The 22,092-nt window shown below is 36.8% G+C and overlaps 2 protein-coding genes and 1 pseudogene across 3 annotated transcripts; all 3 read right to left on the bottom strand.

Annotated features, from left to right (window-relative positions):
• Window positions 1–1,194: 1,194 nt before the first annotated feature.
• LOC122068885 (probable LRR receptor-like serine/threonine-protein kinase At3g47570) lies at window positions 1,195–14,505 on the bottom strand. 2 transcript variants are annotated; one of them, XM_042632796.1, is made up of 5 exons: window positions 14,238–14,505; window positions 11,259–11,378; window positions 2,547–5,182; window positions 1,418–1,854; window positions 1,195–1,303 (listed from the first exon to the last, which is right to left on the bottom strand). In XM_042632796.1, exons 3-4 carry the CDS (start codon window positions 5,173–5,175, stop codon window positions 1,442–1,444), a joined length of 3,042 nt encoding a protein of 1,013 aa, XP_042488730.1. In that variant the 5' UTR covers window positions 5,176–5,182; window positions 11,259–11,378; window positions 14,238–14,505; the 3' UTR covers window positions 1,195–1,303; window positions 1,418–1,441. The 2 variants fall into 2 exon arrangements, with proteins under 2 accessions (XP_042488730.1, XP_042488731.1); XM_042632797.1 differs by lacking the exons at window positions 1,195–1,303; window positions 11,259–11,378; window positions 14,238–14,505 and adding an exon at window positions 5,409–6,416 and having other exon boundaries at window positions 1,310–1,854.
• Window positions 12,583–14,231, bottom strand: LOC122068896 (annotated as a pseudogene).
• Window positions 14,506–20,279: 5,774 nt separating the features above from the next.
• LOC122068888 (transcription termination factor MTERF5, chloroplastic-like) lies at window positions 20,280–21,721 on the bottom strand. The gene has a single exon (XM_042632800.1). It carries the CDS (start codon window positions 21,575–21,577, stop codon window positions 20,414–20,416), a length of 1,164 nt encoding a protein of 387 aa, XP_042488734.1. The 5' UTR covers window positions 21,578–21,721; the 3' UTR covers window positions 20,280–20,413.
• Window positions 21,722–22,092: the final 371 nt, after the last annotated feature.

The following is a 22,092-nucleotide window of genomic DNA, read 5'->3' as shown; positions in this document are numbered from 1 at the left end:
CATAGAGGTAAGGGGAGGAAGGTAACTGATAATCTTAGTCAAAACATTAGAACAGTAATTAAAAGTTGAGGATACAGAGTTAACAAGATGAAGATTTAAATCAGGAATCCAATGATTAACTTTTATAATTAATAGAAATATGAGTTTCGTTTTGAGAGCAGCTACCATGTTCCTATAAGACCAGATAAAATAAGTAGTTCTAATAAAAACATTACAAAACTATCGTCGATTACTTTTTTGTAGGTGGAGTGATTTGAAAAAAATATAGGCTTCGTAGTTTTCTGCAAGAATTTGAGTCTTAAAAGGGGTATCTATGATACTTTCCCCTCCCCTTCTTTTTTTTTGGCCGAAGCCTAACAATGAAGTGGTTCTCTTTTGGCCTACCACACTCATCAGGCAATGATTAGGAAACTAACCTTATCTAATTGTAATTCGGACAATATATTTCTTAATACATTTATTTCTCTTACCCTCTAATCAACTCCATTTAGGACTAGCTCCTTTAAATTAAATCAAATCACTATCTCTATTGAAGCATCTAAAGGCTTCTGTTATTTATGATCATATCACCATTTATTTAAAAATAAATAAAAAGAGTATAAGGTAATGTCACCTCAAACGACTTTCTCGTAACCATCATGTATCTAGACTACTCCCATATCAGCTTAAATTTATTTATTGCTTACTTTATCCTTCCTAGTTTGACACCACGCATCCATCTCAACATACTTATCTCAATTACACTAAGTTTATCTATATAATGTTTTTTAATTGTCAACATTCCATAACATGCATCTTAATCGGTTGTAAGACTGTTTTATAATTTTTATTTTTAGATTTTAATTTTAAAGGATTATTTCGATCACACAACAGTTTAGACGGACCTCTCTATCATATAATTAACATTTTATTAGATTTTAATATACATTTATATTTAACGGCGCTTAATGTAATGCCTAAATAGATGTAGGCCTTGAGCTATAGCCGCGGTTCAAAAAAACAAAAGAGGAAAAGGAAGAATCAACTTCTCTTCTCAATTGATAATTTGCTAAAACTTAGGTCGTCATATTGAAATCAATATGAAACATTTTGATTTCTGACCTAGGCCTTAGTTGAAGAGCCAAGGAATATAATATTAAAATAAAATACTACAATAACATTAGTCAAAATGAAAATTAGATCCATTAAGGTTACAAAAGTTTAACTAGAAAATGAATTAAGGTACAACATTCCATCCAAAGTAATAAAGCCCCTTCCCTCCCCTCCCCCCACCCCCAAAAAAAGAAAGAGCCACACCATGTTCCTGTTATCCAAATCGCAAGATTAAAATCACAATTAACTCAAGTAGAGGGAAAATAGTTTCAACTTCATCAACAAGTACAACAAACTCATTTTTTTTAAGGAAATAATGACTTACCACTGTCATAGCCTTTATTATAGTTCATCTTCCTCGATGAGTGCCAACTCCAAGATAAATGTCCCTGATCAAATGTAACTCTTTGACCACATCATTTATGTCCATTCGAACCCATGGTGATTCAGCTGAGCATGCAACTCCAATTCTAATAAGTGAATTAAAGCACTCTTGCACTCTATCCTTCATAGATCTTTGACTTCCAGTGATTGTAGTTATAGTTGATGTTGCCTCTTCTTCATATTCTTCCATGGAGAGAAGTGATGGGTCAATTACAGAAATTACTCCATCATGCATAGCCATCTCAGCCCAAGAATGAAGATTAAAGTTATCTTTGAACATTTCATGAGTAGGTCGTTTTCCCGTGAACATTTCTAGTAAGAGAATTCCATAACTGTAGACATCACCATGTGTTGAAACATCAGCACCTGCACCATACTCTGTAAATTATACATTTAATATTAGTATTTTTTTAACTAGTGAGAATAGGAGCAAGGTTAACATCACATGATATATATGCATCCCAAGAGAGGTTAGGGAATCTTCAAATTTATTCTTATAGTACTCATACAAAGAACATAGGCTCTCCTAATGTCTATGGTTGTGGATCTAAATCCAATAGATCATTTGATGGTATGATATCCAAGTAATTTGATTTCATGACTTTAATGTGGCATGTGACCACATTAATCTATGTAAAGGAAAAACTAAAAATCCCTACACAAAATATATGCATTTTTTGTTCAGTAAACCACAGTATGATTTGATTAATGTAAGAAAAGATGCACTCAAAACTTCAACTACTAAAATTTTATTATACATAAGCCATGCTGCCTTTTATGAAACCATCTCCCTATTTTATATAATCACTTCAATTGTTTATGATATAAAACTTATTTTTCATTAGGAAGGGGCATATAATTACTTCAATTGTTTATGATATTAAACTTATTTTTCTTTAGGAAGGGGCTAACGATGTCAAGAATGTATATGAAAATAGTGATTATGCCTTAAGGTTTGGCAATGAAATAGGTAAGACAAATATTAGTTTCATCATACTAAGGTAAGCTCAGTCACAACATTTGAAAGAAGAGAAAAAAATTAAACTAGATCAATAAAAGCGTTATATTACCTGGTGCAATGTATCCAATAGATCCCTTTATTTCTATTGAGGTCGTATGATTTTGAGATATATTTGTGACTCTTGAAAGAATTTTTGATATCCCGAAATCACCCAAATGTGCAGTCAAATCACCATCAAGAAGAATATTACTTGGCTTTAGATCACAGTGAATAATTTGCGTATGACAATGGTGGTGAAGATAATCCAATGCTATTGCCATATCGATGGCAATATTCAATCTTTGAACAAAATTTAAATGTCTTTGTTCATCTTGTATGCCATTTGCATGTGGATGTAACCACCTCTCCAAATTCCCACCCGGCATGAACTCATATACTAAAGCCTTAAAATCATTGCCTTCAAAATCAATGCTTGAACAAGATGTTAAGATTTTTACAAGATTACGATGCCGGATGTTTCTAAGGGATTCACATTCAACCATGAAACTCTTGGAAGCACCTCTTTGTTTGATGTTGAGGACCTTTATTGCAACAATAGTTTCCCCATGATTGAGAACTCCTTTGTACACAGTACCAAAACTCCCCACTCCAATCAAATTTGTAGAAGAAAATCCATCAGTAGCTTTAAGGAGTTCGGCATAAGAGATCTTAAAATGATGGCCCTCTATTAAAAGTAAAGTGGATTCTTTCTTTTCTTTTCTTTTCCAATAGATAATGAAAAAAAATGCCATAAAAATCAAACACAGAGAGGCCCCACAGCCACATATGATGGCTATCAGCTTGTAAACATGAGGTCTTCCATCTTCTTTTAATTTTCGAGTTTGGCATGCTGGCAAATGAAGTTCTGGTATACCTCCACAAAGCTTATTGTTTCCAATGACTGAAATTGCACTCAAGTTTCTAAAGGCTCCATCTGTTGATACATCACCCTCCAAATGATTAAATGATAAATTTAACTGTTGTAAAAACTTAAATGTGCCCAGATATTTTGGGATAAAACCAGAAAAGTTGTTGCGTGAAAGATCTAAATGTTCAAGACCTCTTAGAGAACGCAGAGATGATGGTATAGATCCTTGAAATAAGTTACTATCCATATGAATGTCACTTAGTTGTGTACAAGCACCAAGGTTGCTAGGGATTTCCCCAGACAACATATTCTCAGAAATATCTAGGACTTCAAGATTGATCAGTCGACCTACTTCCATAAGTAGAGAACCAAAGAGAGAATTTCTACTCAAATTTAGCTCTACTAATGTGGAAAGATCAAATAACTCTCTAGGGATGATGCCACTGAAACTGTTACTGGAAAGACCCAAGGCTAACAAATACTTGTATTTTCCAAGACTTGAAGGTATTTTTCCTTGCAAGAGATTATATCCTAAATAGAGCTCAACCAATTGAGTCAAGTTTCCAAGAGAAGAAGGGATTGACCCTGTCAATCTATTCACATCTAATTCAAGTCCACTTAGCATTTGAAGTCTCCCAATCGAAGTTGGAATACTTCCTTCTAATAAGTTGTGAGCCAAGCCCAAGAATTGTAAGCTTTCAAGGTTCCCTATCTCCACTGGGATGTCTCCAAATATTTGATTTTTTGACAGAGAGAGATCTATCAATTGGTTTGATAAGTTTGCTATGGAAATAGGGAGCAGACCACCAAACTGATTACTTTCAAGCTCCAAAAGTGTTAAACTGCTACAATTGATCAATGTGTTGACAAAATTCAAGTCATCTGCCTCTCCACTTCCCAAATTATTTGAGGCCAATGAAAGCCTAGCAAGGTTTGATAGGTCTCCAAAATTAATAGCCACCTTCTCAGTGAGACTGTTTTCACCAACTAAAAGTACTTGGAGTTTGGACAAATTGGACACAGAAATTGGAATTGGTCCATGAAACTGGTTTACTGCAACTGAAAGCCACAATAGATTAGGAAGAATGAGGCCTAAATTTGGTGGAAGACTTCCTTGAAGTTGATTAAAACCAACATCGAGAGCAGTGAGTGAAGAAAGATTATATATAGTGGGAGGGATAGTACCAGACAACTTATTTCCAGCAAGAGCTAAAAATGTTAATCTTGTCATTTGGCCAAGGGAATCTGGAATACTTCCACTTAAATCATTCAATTCTGCAGAAATGGTCTGAAGGGATGAAAGATTACCAAAGGAAGGTGGGATCTGTCCTATCAATCTGTTTTTACGGAATGAAAGGAGTTGAAGCTTCAACAAGGTACCAAGTTCTACTGGAATTTTCCCCGTAATATTGTTGGAACCTAAACTGAGTTGTATAAGGTTGGAGCATCTTGATATGTTTGGTGGGATTTCCCCTTCAAAGGAATTGTTGTATAGTCTTAAATAACGAAGCTGGAATAGAAAGCTTACTTCATGTGGGATTTTGCCATGGAAGCTGTTGTTTTGGAGCCAAATCTCTCGAAGGAAACTGAGGTTTCCTATTTCTGGAGCCACAGACCCCACCAACCCACTGGACTGTAAATGAAGGGCTCTGACCCTGTTTGGATGCCGAAGACCACCACATATAACCCCTGACCATTCGCAATAGGGGACAGAGTCATTCCAGGAGCTCACAACATGAAAGGGATCATTGGTTATGTGAGCCTTGATAGCCAACAAGGCTAGCCGATCTGTTCCATTTGATCCTCCTGATTGTGAATATGCCAAGCTCATGCAGCTGCTGCACCAGAGAAGAAGAAGAATGGCATTAATATTAATAGTGCAAATGGACATTAGTGTCATGATAAAACCCAGTTGCAACCAGATGATTGGAGCTAGAGAGACTGAAAATTTGAGGTTATGGACAAGTAGGAGTAGCAGGAGGAAGAAGAGTTGGGTTTATGAATCGAGTGTAATAGTCTCATTGGTTGCAATTTAAGCATGAAAGTATTGAGAAGAAGACATACCCGAGTGTTCAATCTTTAAAGAATCAGTATTCTCCTCTTTTCTCTGTCTTCATCCAGACTCTATTGTGGAATAGGATGTGGTAGGTTTTGCTTTTACGGTCAACGAAGTCTTGAGAGAAAATTTCACATAAAGCTTGCTGTGATGGGTTCCACCAGCAATGCTCCAAAGAGAGAGAATAAAATAAGAGGGCTCTCAATTTGTTGGGGAGGCCTAGTAGGTTCAATGAATATGAAAATCAAAATGTATTTATTGGTATAACAATTTGTGACATTTTTGGAAGTCACAAGATAGATCTTACCCATTCATTTTCATGGTTTTTTTCCTAATATATACTATTTGTTCCAACTCAAAGTCGAGAGAGTACACGGCAATGGCTAGAGTATTGATACATATGTGCAGAACCATGTCACTCTAGGGTTGTCTACACCCAACATAGGAGGGTGCAAGAAGACCTCATTGCTCTTGCCCCATGCTCTAAAGATTCTCCTACACGCATCTGTTTTCCCTATTTTAGTATGGCAGTGTTCTTTCTCCCTTGATTGAATTAGATCTTTGAACTTTTAATATGTAGTTAATCTAGACCATATGTCCTTTCTATCCAACAGTGAGAACAAACTCTCATCTACCGGAGCTTAGAAAAGCAGCACACTTGTGACAATGATATTTTGCCAAAATTTATAAATCATTTTCCATTGCAATGCAGAAAATTTCTCTCCTTTCACTTTCATTGATAAGAATGTAGACTTTGTCTAAGAACTTTTTGATCAGGATATTTAATGAATCATTACCATATATTAAATGGGACTACTTTCCTTGAGAAAATGACCATTACCGTGTGAATGAGACTACTTTTATAGGCAACGGAGTCAAATTAATAATGAACCTAACATAAGAGTCAATCCACTCCGTGACTTTTAAACCATGACAACAAAACCAATCCTGTTACTTTTAGTGACCCACTTCCATACATCTATTATGAAGGAAACTAAAGTCAGACCATGTGTTCAACTTAGGCATCGTTTGATAACATCCGTTTGTGTTATTTTTATATTTTATTATTTTAAAAAATAAAAACAATCTATAAAACTTTTGATAAAATTGTTCTATTTCATTCATTTTTGAAAACATAAATCAAAATTTATGCCTATTTATAATTCTAAAAATAAGTCGGACTTATTTCGTCAAAATCGTTTCTAGAATTGTAAATTCTCGTGCAATGACCCCAAGAAGTTAGGTGCAACGGAGAAGATTTGATCACGTAACCTCGCTTCCTGAGGACGAGTACCATGTCCCCTCCAAGCCAACTGCGCTAACCCGAGGTTACTTATTTCGCCATTTCTAAAAACGAATTTAAAAAAAAAAAAAAAAAAAAACTACTATGCCCGATAAATCTCTCAACTATATAAACCTAAAAAGAGACAACCAAACCCCTTCTCCCTTTTGATAATCCAATAATACTATTGGGTTTTTTAGTGACATTATATCTGCAAAAAAATGTTTCGAGAAACAGGTTTATCAAACACCAAAAAATCCGTTTTTATTTTCAGAGATTAGAAACAGAAGAAACATTATCAAATGATGCCTTAAAGTCTTTAAAAAGAGGGTCATTACCATATGAAATGGGACTACTTTTTATTGGCAATTTAATCCATTAATAATGAAGTTATGACATTAAAAATTAATTCACTTTGTGACTTATACCATGACAACAATAGCCTACTCCCCTCCCACACCATGAAGCACTCCAAATCCCCACCTCCCTTCCCTTGGGAGCCAAATCCGAGCCTAATCCCTTCTGAGCCACCATAGAAGTGGGCCCACCTTAGCACAAATAATAATAATAATAATAATAATAATAATAATAATAATAATAATAATATTAATAATAATTCACTTTTGCGTCTTGTCCCATGACACCAACAGTCAGTCCAACTACTTGGTGACCCACTTCCATGGGTCTTGTAATGCTGAGGATGAACACAAATAATCCATCAATTATCCATTGGTATGATTCCTTTTTCCGTGTGTTCAACTTAAATAGATTATCATCTATTAATAATCCATCACTAATTAGCTATTAGAGCTCTTTTTATCCTCTACTCTCAAAGTATTATTAACAAAGAAAATTAAGAAAACCTAGGGGTGCAAGTTGGGCCAAATTTGGGCTTAGATTCAAACAAATTCAGGTCTGAGAACGTCGCCTTTGCTGGCTCTCTCTCTCTCTCTCTCTCTCTCTCTCTCTCTCTCTCTCTCTCTCTCTCTCTCTCTCTCTCTCTCTCTCTCTCTCTCTCCAACTGAAATGACATCTCTACCACCTAGATTATTCATTCCTGAGAGTATGCATTGGGAGTTTCTGGGTGGCGTAGGCTACGTTCCCAAACAAGAAACACTCAACATACATAAGAATTCGTTTAACACTATAAATGCACCACCGTAATCGACATCAACAACAATAAACTCAGCCTTACCCCAACTTAATGAAGCCGGCTACATGGATCCATACCATTACCCGAAAAAGAAAACATGTATCCATACAAAACAAAATAAGAATAGTCCAAACAAAAGAAGGGAAAAGGGATAAATGAAAAAAAAAAAAAATTAATAATAATAATAATAATAAAAATAAAAGGAAAGAGACATAGCCCAACAGTTTCAACGCAATCAATATCCTCAATTAGAAACATAGAAACATGCATTCCAAGCGCATGGATCTGGTTCATCATTGTCCGGACACACAGATGGGAATGCATCGTTCTATGGGTGTGTATCTACATCAACTTGACATGCATTGCTTAGTTACATATACTTAATTATACTAGACAAGTACACATCTTATTTCTACAGGAAACATGGACAGTGAGTGGTTCACCAGATCATCTACGATGATAAAGAGAGAAGGTCCCAAGGCAGTCTAAGTGGTGCAAAGTTCCCTGCCCTCTACAGACCATGCATATGAAGTTTCAACCCTGATGGCCTCCATTTGTCTGAAAAACCAAAGGAAAAATAATGGAAAGGAGAACTGGGCAGAGAAAGAATGAAGGTGGTGGAAGAAGCAGATGAAAGCAAGGGAGAAAAAAATAAATAAATATATATATATAGATGTATATATATATATATATATATAAGATCAAAGGAAAGGAAGAAGCCTCCAGAAGCAGCAGCAAAGCTATTAGTAGCTAGATTCCTCCGAACAGAGTTCACCAGCCTTCAACTTCTCTTCTCCTTTTTATTTTTATGGTTTTCATTTTAACACATGGGGGAACATGATTCCATGTGTACACCTGTCAGATGGTTTTTAAGACTAGGTAATGTAGTACTGTATTTGAATAATCAAAAAAGTAGCCAAATAATAAGATCTTACACAAAGAATAGTTCAGATCATAGGGAACAATCCTAGCAGATCTAAGAGAAGGGTAAATATGCAATTACCCACCCAATAAACAAATTCATGATAATAGCTGAAAGAGAATCAGATTGAATTCTGATGTATAACAGTGACTAACAGATGAGAAAACAGTAGTTTAATGAAGAGATAACACCACAGCAACCAAAAAAGGTAACATAATAATTTCCTCAGGTCAAAACAAAGTCAGAAATTAAGTCAATGCCACAACCAAATCTGTAATAATCTCAGTTGTTCAGATTAAAATGGAAAAACAGAAACTAGAATTGATTCAGGTACGAAACAGTAGCTCTGTTGGTAAAACAGTAGTAAATAAAGGCTAAATAGTGAAATAGGAAAAACAGGAATATCACAAGTCCGATGGTCAGAACCCCTCCAAATTCAAAAAGAGTTCACTGTTAGGGTTCTTGAACAAGTGATCAAAATCTTAAGATGATCCAATGGTTGAATTGCTTAATCTAAAAAAAAAAAAAGTGCTGCATATGATCTTTGGGAAGCAAAAGTTATAGTTGCAGAAAAATAGAAGAATACTTATTGTAAATGGATGAAGAAGATGATGGAACAATAAGAATAACAAAAAAAATAATACCCAGGCTTCACACTGTTTGGAAGGTGGTTCAACTAGATCAAACACAAAGGGTTCCTTGACCAAACACATGGGATCTTGATCAAACACAAGCAATTTCTTCATTGGGAGAAAGCAGCAAAAGCAGCAACTTTGTTTATCAAATTCGTGTATAATGCTAGGTTCCCTTACAAACTTACATAACTCAATAAATAGATTTAAAACACTAAAAGGAAAGGCCTAACCCAATCCTTAACTAATAAGGTATCCTAAACTAACTATAAAACTGAAATAAAGAAGGAAACTAACTCAAAACATAGTCAAACTTCAAGTCTCAAGACTCTCAACATGACTATGACTTAAGTTTGATGTGGACTCAAATAAAGATAAGAATTAAGCGTTGGAATGGTAGATCCCATATCCAAACTCAGCTAAGATAGCCTATGCTGATGTGGCTTCCACTAACTAATAGCTAAAGAAATAAACTACCTAATAAGGGAAATCATGTATGCAGACTTACTACCATGGTTAGGCCCATTAAAGTGGCCTATTACATTAAGAACCCATGGACTAGAGGCCCAACATGTATACAATCCAACCCTATGCTTATTCCTAATAAAACAAACCCATTTTGATGACAAATATGCATCACATGAATAGGAAAGAATAATCGAATTGAACTCGTAAATTTACATAGGTCAGCTTAGGGCCCAAGCAAGGATTTATCTCTTCAAAATAATTTGTATTGGGAAGTGGAGTAGGCAAAGAATCATACATAAATGTGTAAATAAGATACAACACTCAACTAAAATGTCAAAAAAGGATTTGGGTGTTTCCTCCCAAATATCAAAGTGAGAACAAGGCCAACTTAGCTCTGTGACGTTCCCGCACTCCTTAGATGGCCAGAGTTACTAAGAGTAGGCACAAGTGACTGATTGTTTTGTGCTGTTTTTTTTTCTTTTGATGAAGAAGAATAAGTAGAAGTGGTAAGGGGTTAGTAGGGGTGTGGTCCTTTTAATCATTCCTTATGTCGGCTAGGGTCGGTGTCTGACTGTTTTTGGCTGCCTTTTTCCATGTATCCCCTTCGGATCTCCCTTCCAGCTTGATTCAATTGCAGGGATAGGCCGTTGCTTTTTTCGTCGAGCTTTCTCCATCATTTACTTTCTACCTTTTTCTTTAGGGGAGGGGTTGGGGAACGAGTTCTGAGCTTTGTTAAATATATTTTTACACCCAAAAAAAAAAAAAAAATGACAAAAAAGGCATTTTTTTTTTGTTTTTCTAAATACACAAGGGACCTGATCCCATGTATTCTGTAAATAACATACGACACTCAATAAAAATGTCAGAAAATGAATTATTTTATATTTAAAAAAATATAATTTACAAAGAAAAAGGAAGAAAGGAATGCCAATGCCCAGCCCTTGGAAAACCGCCCGGATGCCAAGGTGCCGCAGCCTAAGCGACGCCTAGACAACTCTTCCTTGGATGGAAGAAATGTTAGTCTATTTGTTTTGTATTAATTCAACAGTGTAAGACAGGCAGTGGTGGGAAAGACATGACATGCCCTTGGGTAGAAATCCACAAAAAAATACAGTATTAAATATTCATGGTGGACTAAAAGACTGAAAGTGAATGTGATAGGTAGTTTCAAGGATGTCAAACAATGCTCATAATGCCCTATCAAGGTGCAAAAGTTTATGCCTGCCTACTTGAAGATAATATCTAAAGGATGGTGGATAAGAAAAAGATAACAGAGGAATTCAATGAAGCAACATTGGAGAAACACCCTCATGTACAGTAGCAATATGATGATGCTGAAGTAGATATACATATGCCAGCTGATGTGCAATGAAAAGAGGATGTGAGGGAAGTATGGCATACCATGGCAGAGAGAAGATATACACATTGGCAAGAACAATAAGAGCGCAAGAGAAATGAGGGGAGGAGTTGGTTCATCTAGATCAGCCCAACAAGAAGCTCGTACTGATAGTGGTTCAACCTCTGCATGGAACAAACTTGGAAAACAAGCAATCAAACTACTTTGTCCTATCAGTGGTGTCCAGAATTAATTCAATCCAGCTCTAACATGTCCAAGGACTAAAAAATATAGAACTTCCAATTGAAAACTGATAGGGAAATAATCTCTCAATCAAATAGATATACGTATATCCTAGAACAACTAACAAACAATACAACTTACGTAAACCTTACTCCAACTAAAAGGGCAAAACAATTACCCAACAATACATTATTCGAATTAGTTATCGATATGATTTTACAGAAGCATATTAACCAGGTGAAATAGAAACCAGAACTCCAATTGATGTTTCTACCAATGAACTTGAAGAACACCTAAGATTTGATCCAGCAAAACCTCTCAGCTTCAATACCTTCAGTAAAACCTCTCAGCTATGTGAATTGAAGTGAGCAAACAGTGAGGAACTTCAAGAGAGCTCAATAGATGGCAATACTAGATAACGAACTACTCAACTAGGGTAAAGTGAAACAACACCAGAACTCAAGGGAAAAAAACACAAACATAGACTTTTATACATTTAATTTAATTAATTTTTTTTTCCTGAAGGGGTATAAATTCTACAGCTGCAGGCAAAGCTATGAAAATGGAAATCTTTGCTTTGCCCTTGCTAGCAACTCTACCACGAATTTAGATGACAGATAGGACAAGAAAACCTCGCAGTCACTGCGTCACGAAGCAAGGAAAGTAAGACATTTTAAACAAATATTCCCATAAAGCTAATGCCTTAGTGTTAAAGTCATTCTACTAAGCTGATGCATCTTAGTTTCTCCAGACAAGCTAACTATGAATGTTTTGTTTTTGAGATTTCTGTAATCATTAATCAACAAACACATAAAGATCAAATTCTACAAAAATGGTATTTCATCATTTCCCAACCAGCCCAGCTACAAAGCACAAGCTATAATCATGTGTTTGAACCTACAAAAATCATCATCACCAAGAAAACTTAAAAAATGAGAGTATATCACCACAGTTGAACAAGGAAACATGTATAATTAAGGCATATGCACAGGTTAGGCATGAACAAATTTTAGACTTTAAATGTTTAAAACCATTTCCTGGTATATTTTTAGAAGCAGGCCCCCTAAAGCTCTAACCCAGCTAAATTTTCAAGATGGGTTGTGTAAAATATTAGAGTAAATCTAAAACAAGCTGAAGTTGAATATGTGATAAAAAAGAATTACTTTGAATAAAAAGACCGTTTAACAATTGACCAACCACATGACACCCCCCCCCCCCTTTAGAGCTTGAAAAAAGTCAAAAAGAAAGCAATAGCCCAGGCACATATTCATCTTCCCGTTCCTTAGCCCAGACTTACCATTTACCACAAAAGAAATGAAATACATTGGGATCAATTTTATAAGCATTTACTCCACTGTTCTTTACCTTTTCAATTTTTCTTAAAAGTTTCCAGCTGCACAAAACAAGCACATATGGAACTAAAATTACATGCATGCATGAGGTAAAGACAGTGAAGAATATACAATTTCAACTCCATACCAAAGCATGCCCCCATTAAAATCTTCAATTAGTGTGTTTCCTCCAACCATTTTGACCTTGATATACCTTTAGCAGTTGAGGAACTTGAACTCTGTATTTTGTCGCATACCTTTTAAGGAAAGACTCCTCTGAGATCACTACCAGAGTGGCTAAGCTAAGGTCCTTCTTAATCAGTCCATTTGAGACCAGAGCTTGAAAAACCGAACACCTAGGAATAATTGTCTTATCCAAGCTATACGTGAAAACACTTGGACAATTGACAATTACAGAAGGCTCCAAACCTATTGTGTTAACAAAGAAGTCCATAGTTCCAACTATCTTCTTCTCAGACAACATCATGTGGGTTGCTTTTTAAATGCTGAAAGAATCTCATCTTCTGTCCAACCACATTTCCTATAAATATCAAATTTAGCTTTCAAGGTAGATTTGCTCAATCCAGCTATCGCACAGACTGCTGTGATAAACGATGATTTCAAAGGATTGAAACCCATTTCATTTACCTCTTTGACAATCTCATTAAACCGTTCAGGTCTGTGAATCAATGTTGTAGGATGCAACATCACTACCGAAATCAACGCCACGGGCACACCGTTATGTTGCAGAGCCTCAATATTGGGTACCATATAATTCCTAATAGCCCATTTAGAATTCCTGGGTAATTTTTTGAAAACCTGATGACATCTTCATTGGTCTTAACCAGACCACTAAAGAACTCAAGGAATTATTTGGTCTCTAAGCTCCGTAATAAGGTCCCAGGATCACGAAAGATGATCCGAGCAAGGTCAGGGGATGAAAAACCTGCTGAACGGAAGAATTCGAATTTGGGCTTAAGGGTTTTATCCGTATCACATAAGAGTAGGTTCGGGAATACCCTAATAATTTTGGTGATTTGGGAATTGGAAAACCCTTGTCTCTGAAAAAGCTAATTACTATGTCTGTTTTTTTGAGGTTACGAAGTGAACACGCTTGGATGCAGGAACGGCAGCTTGTTCAGACAATCCACAAAAGTTGATGAGATAAGAGACTGTGAAAGAATGTCGATCACTAGAATTTGTCGTCTTTTTTGTTGTTGTTGCTGTTGAGATAGATTTCAGAGATGGGTTTAGGTTAAGAGCCAAAATGGTGACTGTCAAATCTGTAACCCTACTAGAATAACATGGTTTTCTAAATAGATAACGACGCATTGCTGAAGGGAACACAGAACAAAGAATAGGGTATTTTTATTGAAGCTTTTCAGAAAGAAGAAGCATTCTTTAACAAAGAAAAACTGTTGATGGGAGGAGAGAAGGAATCAAAAGTAGTACGTTTAGTAATGAATTCACCTGTCATTATTTTAACAAGTGATCTGGTAGATGCTTCAGTGCTTAGCAGAAGAGCAAATCTTTATGGTCAAGAGGCTTAGCAGAGGTTCTCTTGACGTCGCCTGCTTTGGGGCTTCATTATGAAGCGGAAGAACACTTATCCAGGGGATCCAGATCCTCTCTAGCGGATGGGCTGCGCAGAGAGGTTGCGTATGGCAAAGTTCCTATTCAAACTAGTATTTTGGTGGGAGGCCGGGAGGGTTCCCTCCGCCGCTAGTGTGGAATATTGAGTCTTCAAAAAGGGTATTGTGAGAAAACCATGAAATAAGGGAGGTATGTATTATGGGCTCTCATATATGATAGAAGACATTTTGGCGATAGGGTTTTTTTTTTTTTTTTTTTTTTTCAAATGGAAAATTAAAATTTCAATAATTTATGTAATAAAAAATATTTACATTTAATTCGGTTAACTAGAAACCACTTCTTCTATGCATTATCATACAAGCCAAGTGTTTTAAGCAAAATCATGACTTCGTATGATGGAAAGAAGCAACAGTTGGCCATCTTGACTGAATTGTAAAGTCCTAGAACTAAGGCTGATTGTTCCATGGCCATTCACAAAAGCTGGACTTCTTCGTCAAGTTATGCATCTCATTAGAATCATGCCAAACTTTCAAAATACCCCAATCTTGATCCCATGCAAGCTTCAAACCTTCGAGAACACTGTGAGAGTCCACTTCAATATTTTTTTGTCATTAAAAAATTTGCAGCAGTTAGAACAATGTTCCTTTTAAAAAGGATGCGATACGCCAAACATGCTATTTGTTTTTTGAAATCATAAATTGTTGTGCACGTCAAGATAGGAACGTCCAAAGGGAAAGGGAAGAAGGCAACTGATAATCTTAATCAAAACATTAGGGCAGTAATCAAAAGTTGAGGATACAGAGTTAATAAGATGAAGATTTAAATAAAAAATCCAATGATTAATAATTATAATCACAGGAAATAGGATTAGGTTTCGTTATGAGAGCAGCAACTATGTTCTTATACTACCAGATAAAATAAGTAATTCTAATAAAAACATAAAAAAACCATCGCCGATTACTAGTGGTTCTCTTGTAGCCTACCTCACTTATCAGACAATGATTAGGAAATTAACCTTATCTAATTGTAATTTGGACAATATATTTATTTGTTTTCTTTAACACATTTATTTCTCTTTATATTCAAAAATAAAAAATAAAGAGGTATGTGCATGCAATTTCAAATATCCACTTCGTTAATTTAGAGCGAAGGGAATAGTTTAAAGAAAACAAAATCAATTCCGTCTTTCCCTTGATTGAAATTTGAAGTTCAACCTAACTGGGAGACATTTATTACCATTGGAACACCTTAGGCCCTTTTATCAAGGGGGGTTTTGAATTTTTGATCGGGTGAGGTTTTTTTTTTTTTTTTCAGGGGTGTGCGAGTGGTTGGAATTTAAGGAATGAGAAAATTATATTTATTTTACCATTTTCATGAGATTTGAAGGTGTTGGGTTCCGGTGAAGCATTCTCCATTTCATATTCAAACATATGGGAAAATTTTGATGTAACAAAAGTTGATTACAATAAAATTATAACCTTGTTTATTTTACCCTTGTAGTATAATACTTTTGGAGAAGATATCGTTGCTTGGTCATGTGGCTCTTGCATCAGTGTGACGCCCAATTAAAGCAAGCATAGGGGTAAAAACATGAATGGGATCTTTTTTTTTTTTTTTTTTTTTATTTCACAGGGGTGGGCAGAAATTTGCACACCCTTATGTCTGGGTACAGGGTCACAGGATGGAACAACGATTTCTTTTTTAATACTTTTTTTTTTCAATGAGGATAGATCTTGTTATTTCAATAAAAAAATTGTATTAAATACTTCATTAAATAATGTTTAACATTTGAAAACTCTTTTTTACCCCTACACTAAATATACTGCATTAAATAACTTTTGAAAATAACAAGGGACAATTAAAAATAAGGTGCAACTTCTAAATTCACCACTTTGGTGATAAAGTTTTCTGTCTGAGGGTGGCCCTCACCGCTCACACCAAAAATACAGGGGGCATGCAATGACCACTGTGCCCCCTCCTAGGTCTTCACCGATCTGGGCGTTCTCTGTTAAATCTACTTATAGGTTGGGTGCCCAGTAATCTCCTTCCAAATTCATATCTGCAGCAAAGGCTGAGCTACTCCAAAAAAAATGTGTGGAAAGTTGTGTGGAGCTCTAAGATCCCTCCCAAAGTGCAATCTTTTGTGTGAAAGACCTGCTTAGGTGTTATCGGTGATAAATCTCAAGCATCGTGGAATTGTTGACTTCGATGTTTGTCTTGGATGTGGTCTTGGTTTTGAAACAGTATAGCATGCGCTCTTATACTGTCTGCTGACCCATTAGGCATGGTTCACTTCTACCATCTCTTGGGTTGCATATAACCCAAATCCCCTCATCTCTAACTGGATTCTATGGTGGGGACAGGTGTTTCACTCCTCTAATGAGGATAAACAAATGTTCTTTGCTGCCATGCTATTACCTTGTGGGAAATTTGAAATTTGCGTAACGCAAGGTGCAAGGTGCAAGGTGCAAGGTGCAAGTTGCATTAGAGCTTCTATCCCTCCATTCCATTCCTTGGTAAATTTATTTAATAGAAGCATCAATGAGGTTCTTTCTCTTTTCCTGGGGCCATCCCCAGCTAGGTCTCTGGTTGATCTGGTTTGGAGCTCCCTCCCAACCCCCACCCCCTTTGATGGACTTGTTCCATTTACTAAGATGTGGCTGGTTCTCGACAGAAAGCTTTAGGTGTTGACTAGGGGTGTCAACGGTCCGGGTCGGTGCGGTTTCGGTCCGGTTCCACCGGTTTCGGTGTGAGTTTGGAAGAGACCGAAACCGAACCAATAAGGATTTATCGGTTTCGGTCCGGTGTCGATTTCGGTGCGGTTTGGGTTCGGGTTGGTACCGGTTTGGATTTATTAGGTTCATTTCGGTTTGGATCGGTTTTTTAAACCGGTATGAAGCCATTAGGAAACAACCAAATGATGAATTGTTGAACTTTGATTTCTTAAATCGATTTGTAACCGGGTTGGTTTTGATTTTTGGTCTAGTTTGAATTCGATTTTTCATACAAATGTATATAAAACTATTCAAATTTTAATTTTTTAAATGAATTTTGGAGTGTTTCGGTTTCTTACCGGTTTGGTTTCGGTTTCGGTCCGGGTTTTGAACCGGTTTCGATTTGGTTTCGGGTTCATCCGGTTTTCGGTGCTATTCGGTTTGGTTTTGGGGTTACAATACTTGAAACCGAACCGAACCAATAAGGCTTCGGTTTGGTTCAGTTCGGTCCGGGTTGTTATCGGTTCGGTCCGACCGGTTTTACCGGTTCGGTTTAGGAATTGACACCCCTAGTGTTGACTGTATTGCTTAGGATCCTTCAAAGCTAGCAGGGTTCATTGTCTCGGATCACTTTGTGCTTATGCTGGCTGTGGTGGGTGAAGCGTTGGCTGTTTGTTTGACCCTCGTTCGCTATCTAGATTGGCCTTCCCCCGTGTTATGCTTTACTCAGATTGTCAGGTGCTGATTAAATGCCTGACATCACTCTACTCCCCCTTTTAGTATTTGTACTATTGTTGAAGACATTTTGCTCCTGAAGTGCATTTTCTGCATAATTGTATTTGTTGGAAGGGTTGGAAATGAGATGACCCACTCTATATCAAAATGGACACTACACCATGAGCAAAATATGCCATTCAAGGGAAATGTGCCTACGTACAAACAGGTTTAAACTAAGGGTAACAGAACTGTTCTGCCGGGGAGCATGGTGCCTGTGCCTAGACACAAAGGGGAGGGGGTAAAATGATGGTGCCTGCGCCTAGACACAAAAGGGAAGGGGTAAAATGACCACCCCGTGAATGTGAAAACCCCACCCCTAGTTATGCTTCTATGTGTGTTGTGATTGGCGCCTACACTGGCTCAGGGGCCACACTACCAGGAGAGCCCCCCCCCCAAAAAAAAAAAATATATTTATATCTATATATATATATATATATATATAAAGGAACAACCCTGGTAGTATGAATAGATGAAGAAGAACAATCAGCAGGCAACCCAAATTCATTCAATTCTACTGCTATTTAAAGAGTTTAAACAAAAGAACCTTAATCTTACTCAGAAACTCAAATTTAATTTGACTTATCTCTAACTCTATTACTTTATCAACAGTATTAAAAGGAAATTTGTATAATAAGCAAACTCAACTTCTACCACTCCTCCTAGCAACAAGATCGATTAAAAAAAATTAACAAATTAAAATAAAATGTATAAATACGCCTAACTGCATCAATGATACATGCTTGAGTAAGGATAAACAAAAACCACAATGTAAATATTGTGGCAAGATGGACTGTGGTGGGAACACAAACTGAAGGAGCACATGGGAGGTGGATTCAAGGACATGAAGCAATGCTCATACACTTCCCTAGTGGGGAGCAAAACTTTTTGTCCTGAAGGTAAATATCCAGAGAAAGGTGCACAAGAAAAGATTTAAGAGATGAGTTCAATGAAGAACTGGAGAAACAACCTCCCCTTAGAGGAACAATATGATGCTGCTGACGTAGATATACATATGCCTGGTGATGTGTAGACGAAGGCAGAGGGAAGGGAAGTATGACATGCCATGGCAAAGAGTAGATACACACATTGGCAAGAACAAAAAAGAAACAAACGGAAGGAGTTGGTTCCTCTTGACCAGCTCAATAAGAACCTGGCACTGAGTGGTTTAGCCATGCGCACCAGACAAAGCAAGGGATGAGCCCAGTGGAGAGTAAATTGACATAGAGCACCACTGAACTGACACACATCTGCAAATACCAAAACCAGGAAGAAGAAGCGGATGTGAGCAAATTTGCCCCATCAGCATCCTGAAATTGTGGGATCCAAACTAAATGAAAATGCCATTTGGCACCATGGATGTGGGTTCTGACATCTTCAGACAGTAGGATGCCAAACAGAAGAAGTTGAAGCATATGTAGTCGGATTAGAAAACTAAAGATGATGATGTCATGAGAATTGAAGTAAGCAAACAGTGAGGAACTTCAAGAGAACTCGATAAATAGAAAAACTAGACCACGAACTACTCAACTAGGGTATAGTGAAACAACACTAGAACTCAAGGGCAACATACACAAGCAGAGCCCCCCTCCCCTGAATGGGTAAAAACTCTACAGCTGCAGCCAAAGCTATGAAAATGGAAATCTTTGCCCTTGCTAGCAACTCTACCACGAATTTAGATGACAGATAGGGCCAGAAGACCTTGCTATCATTGCATCACAAAGCAAGGAAAGTAAAACATTTTAAACAAATATATTCATAAAGCTAACGCCTTAGTGTTAAATGTTATTCTACTAAGTTGATGCATCTTTGTTTCTCCAGACAGGCTAAAAATTAATGTTTTGATTTTGAGATTTCTGTAATCTTTAATCAACAAACACAGAAAGATAAAATTCTACAAATATGGTACTTCATCATCCCAACCAGCCCAGCTACAAAGTACAACCTATAATCATGTGTTTGAACCTACAAAAATCATCATCACCAAGTAAACTAAAAAATGAGAGTTCATCACCATTGGTGAACATTTTAATTAGGGATATGCACAAGAGGTTAGGCATGAGAAAATTTTAGACTTAAATGTTTAAAACCAATTCCTGGTATCTTTTCAGAAGCACGGCCCCCCCAAGCTGTAACCTAGCTAAGCTTTCAAGATGGGTTGTGCAAAACATTTAGAGTAAATCTAAAACAAGCTGAAGTTGACTAGGAGATTATAATAAAAATAAATAAATAATTAAAAATAAATAAAATAAAATAAAAATAAAAACTTGACAATGGACTAAAAAAATTGACCCACTAGAACTTGAAAAAAGTTTAAAAGAAGGCAATAGCCCGGTCACATATTCATCTTCCCGTTCCTTAGCCCAGCCTTATCATTTACCACAGAAGAACTGAAATAAATTAGGAACAATTTTAGAAGCATTCCTTCTACTGTTCTTTACCTTTTCAATTTTTCTCATTTTTCCAGCTGCACATATGGAACTAAAATTACGTGCATTCATAAGGTAAAGGCTGCAAAGAATATACAATTTCAACTCCTTACCAAAGCATGCCCCATTAAAAATTTCAATTAGTGCATTTCCTCCAATCAATCTGACCTTGATATACCATTAGCAGTTGAGGAGCTTGAACTTTGTATTTTGTCACATACCTTTTAAGGAAAGACTCCTCCGAGCTTATTACCAGAGTGGCTAAGTTGAAGTCCTTCTCAATCAGTCCATTTGAGAGCAGAGCTTGAATAACTGAACACCTAGGAATAATTGTTTTATCTAAGCTATACGTGAGAACACTTGGACATTTGGCAATAACAGAAGGCTTCAAACCCATTGTGTTAATAAGGAAGTCCATAGTTCCTACTATCTTCTTCTCAGACAACATCATATATAGGGGTTGCCTTTTAAATGCTGAAAGAATCTCATCTTCTGTCCAACCCCATTTCCTAAGAATATCCAATTTAGCTTTCCAGGTAGATTTGCTCAATCCAGCTATCACACGGACAGCTGAGAGAAACGATGCTTCCAAAGGATCGAAACCCATTTCCTTGACCTCTTTGACAATCTCGTTAAACCGTTCAGGTCTGCGAAGCAATTTTGAAGGATGCACCATCATTATCGAAATCAAGGCCTCAGGCACACCGTGATGTTGCAAAGCCGCAATATTGGGTACCATATAATTCCTAATAGCCCACATAGAATTCCTGGGGAAATTTTTGAAAACCTTGATGACATCTTCATTGGTCTCAACCAAACCCCTAAGGAACTCAAATGAAGGAATTATTTGGTTCTCTAAGCTACGTAATAAGGTCCCTGGATCCCGAAAGATGATCTGAGCAAGGTCAAGGGATGAAACACCTGCTGAACGGAAGAATTCGAGTTTGGGCTTAAGGGTTTTATCTGTATCACATAAGAGTAGGTTCGGGTGTACCCTAATAATTTTGGTGATTTGGGCATTCGAAAACCCATAGTCTCTGAAAAGACTAATTACTAAATCAGGTTTTATTGAATTGACGAAGTGAACACGCTTGGATGCAGAGATGGCAGCTTGTTCAGACAACCCACAAGAGTTAATGAGATAAGAGACCGTGAAAGAATGTCGATCAGTAGAATTCGTTATTGTTGTTGTTGTTGAGATATATTTCAGAGATGGGTTTAGTTTAAGGGCCAAAATGGTGAATGTCAAATCCGTATCCCTACTAAAATAACATAGTTGTCTACATAGAGAACGAAACATTGCTGAAAGGAACACAGAACAAACAAATGGGGTATTTTTATTGAAGCTTTTCAGGAAGAAGATGAAGCATTTTCAATAAAGAAAGAATGTTGATGGGACGAGAGAAGGAATAAGAAGTAATCAGTAATGGAACTCACCAGTCCCGATTAACAAGTGATTCCGTTCATGCTTCAGTGCCAGGAAGAAGAGCAGATCTTTATGATCAAGAGGGGCTTAACAGCGGCTCTCTTGCTACTCGTCTCATTTGTATTGAAAAAATGAGTTCCCCTGCTTAGGGCTTCATTGTGAAGCACCCGAAGAACAATTATAGGTAATCAGAGTCAGGGGAACAGTTCAGAGAAACAAAATCTACTTTCCGTCTTTGCCCCAAAACCTAAGGCCCCGTTTGTTTAAAAGGAATATGGAATGGGAAAACCTCTTAGAGATAATTTCCTTGTTGATGCACTTGGATTAAAGCAACATAGGGGAGGGATAGGTATGCCGTATGCGGTATGCCATTAGTATATGATACGTTA

Source organism: Macadamia integrifolia, unplaced genomic scaffold (assembly GCF_013358625.1).
Source record: "Macadamia integrifolia cultivar HAES 741 unplaced genomic scaffold, SCU_Mint_v3 scaffold478, whole genome shotgun sequence".
NCBI classification, from domain to species: Eukaryota; Viridiplantae; Streptophyta; class Magnoliopsida; order Proteales; family Proteaceae; genus Macadamia; species Macadamia integrifolia.
This window is presented reverse-complemented; position numbering and strand designations above follow the sequence as displayed.

Excerpts from the sequence above, each read along its gene's own strand:
- LOC122068885 (XM_042632796.1), bottom strand. The coding sequence starts at position 5,175 with ATGAGCTTGGCATATTCACAATCAGGAGGATCAAATGGAACAGATCGG. Across the intron at positions 1,855-2,546 it reads TATTGGATACATTGCACCAG|AGTATGGTGCAGGTGCTGAT; the intron begins GTAATATAACGC and ends TATAATTTACAG.
- LOC122068888 (XM_042632800.1), bottom strand. The coding sequence starts at position 21,577 with ATGTTTCGTTCTCTATGTAGACAACTATGTTATTTTAGTAGGGATACG.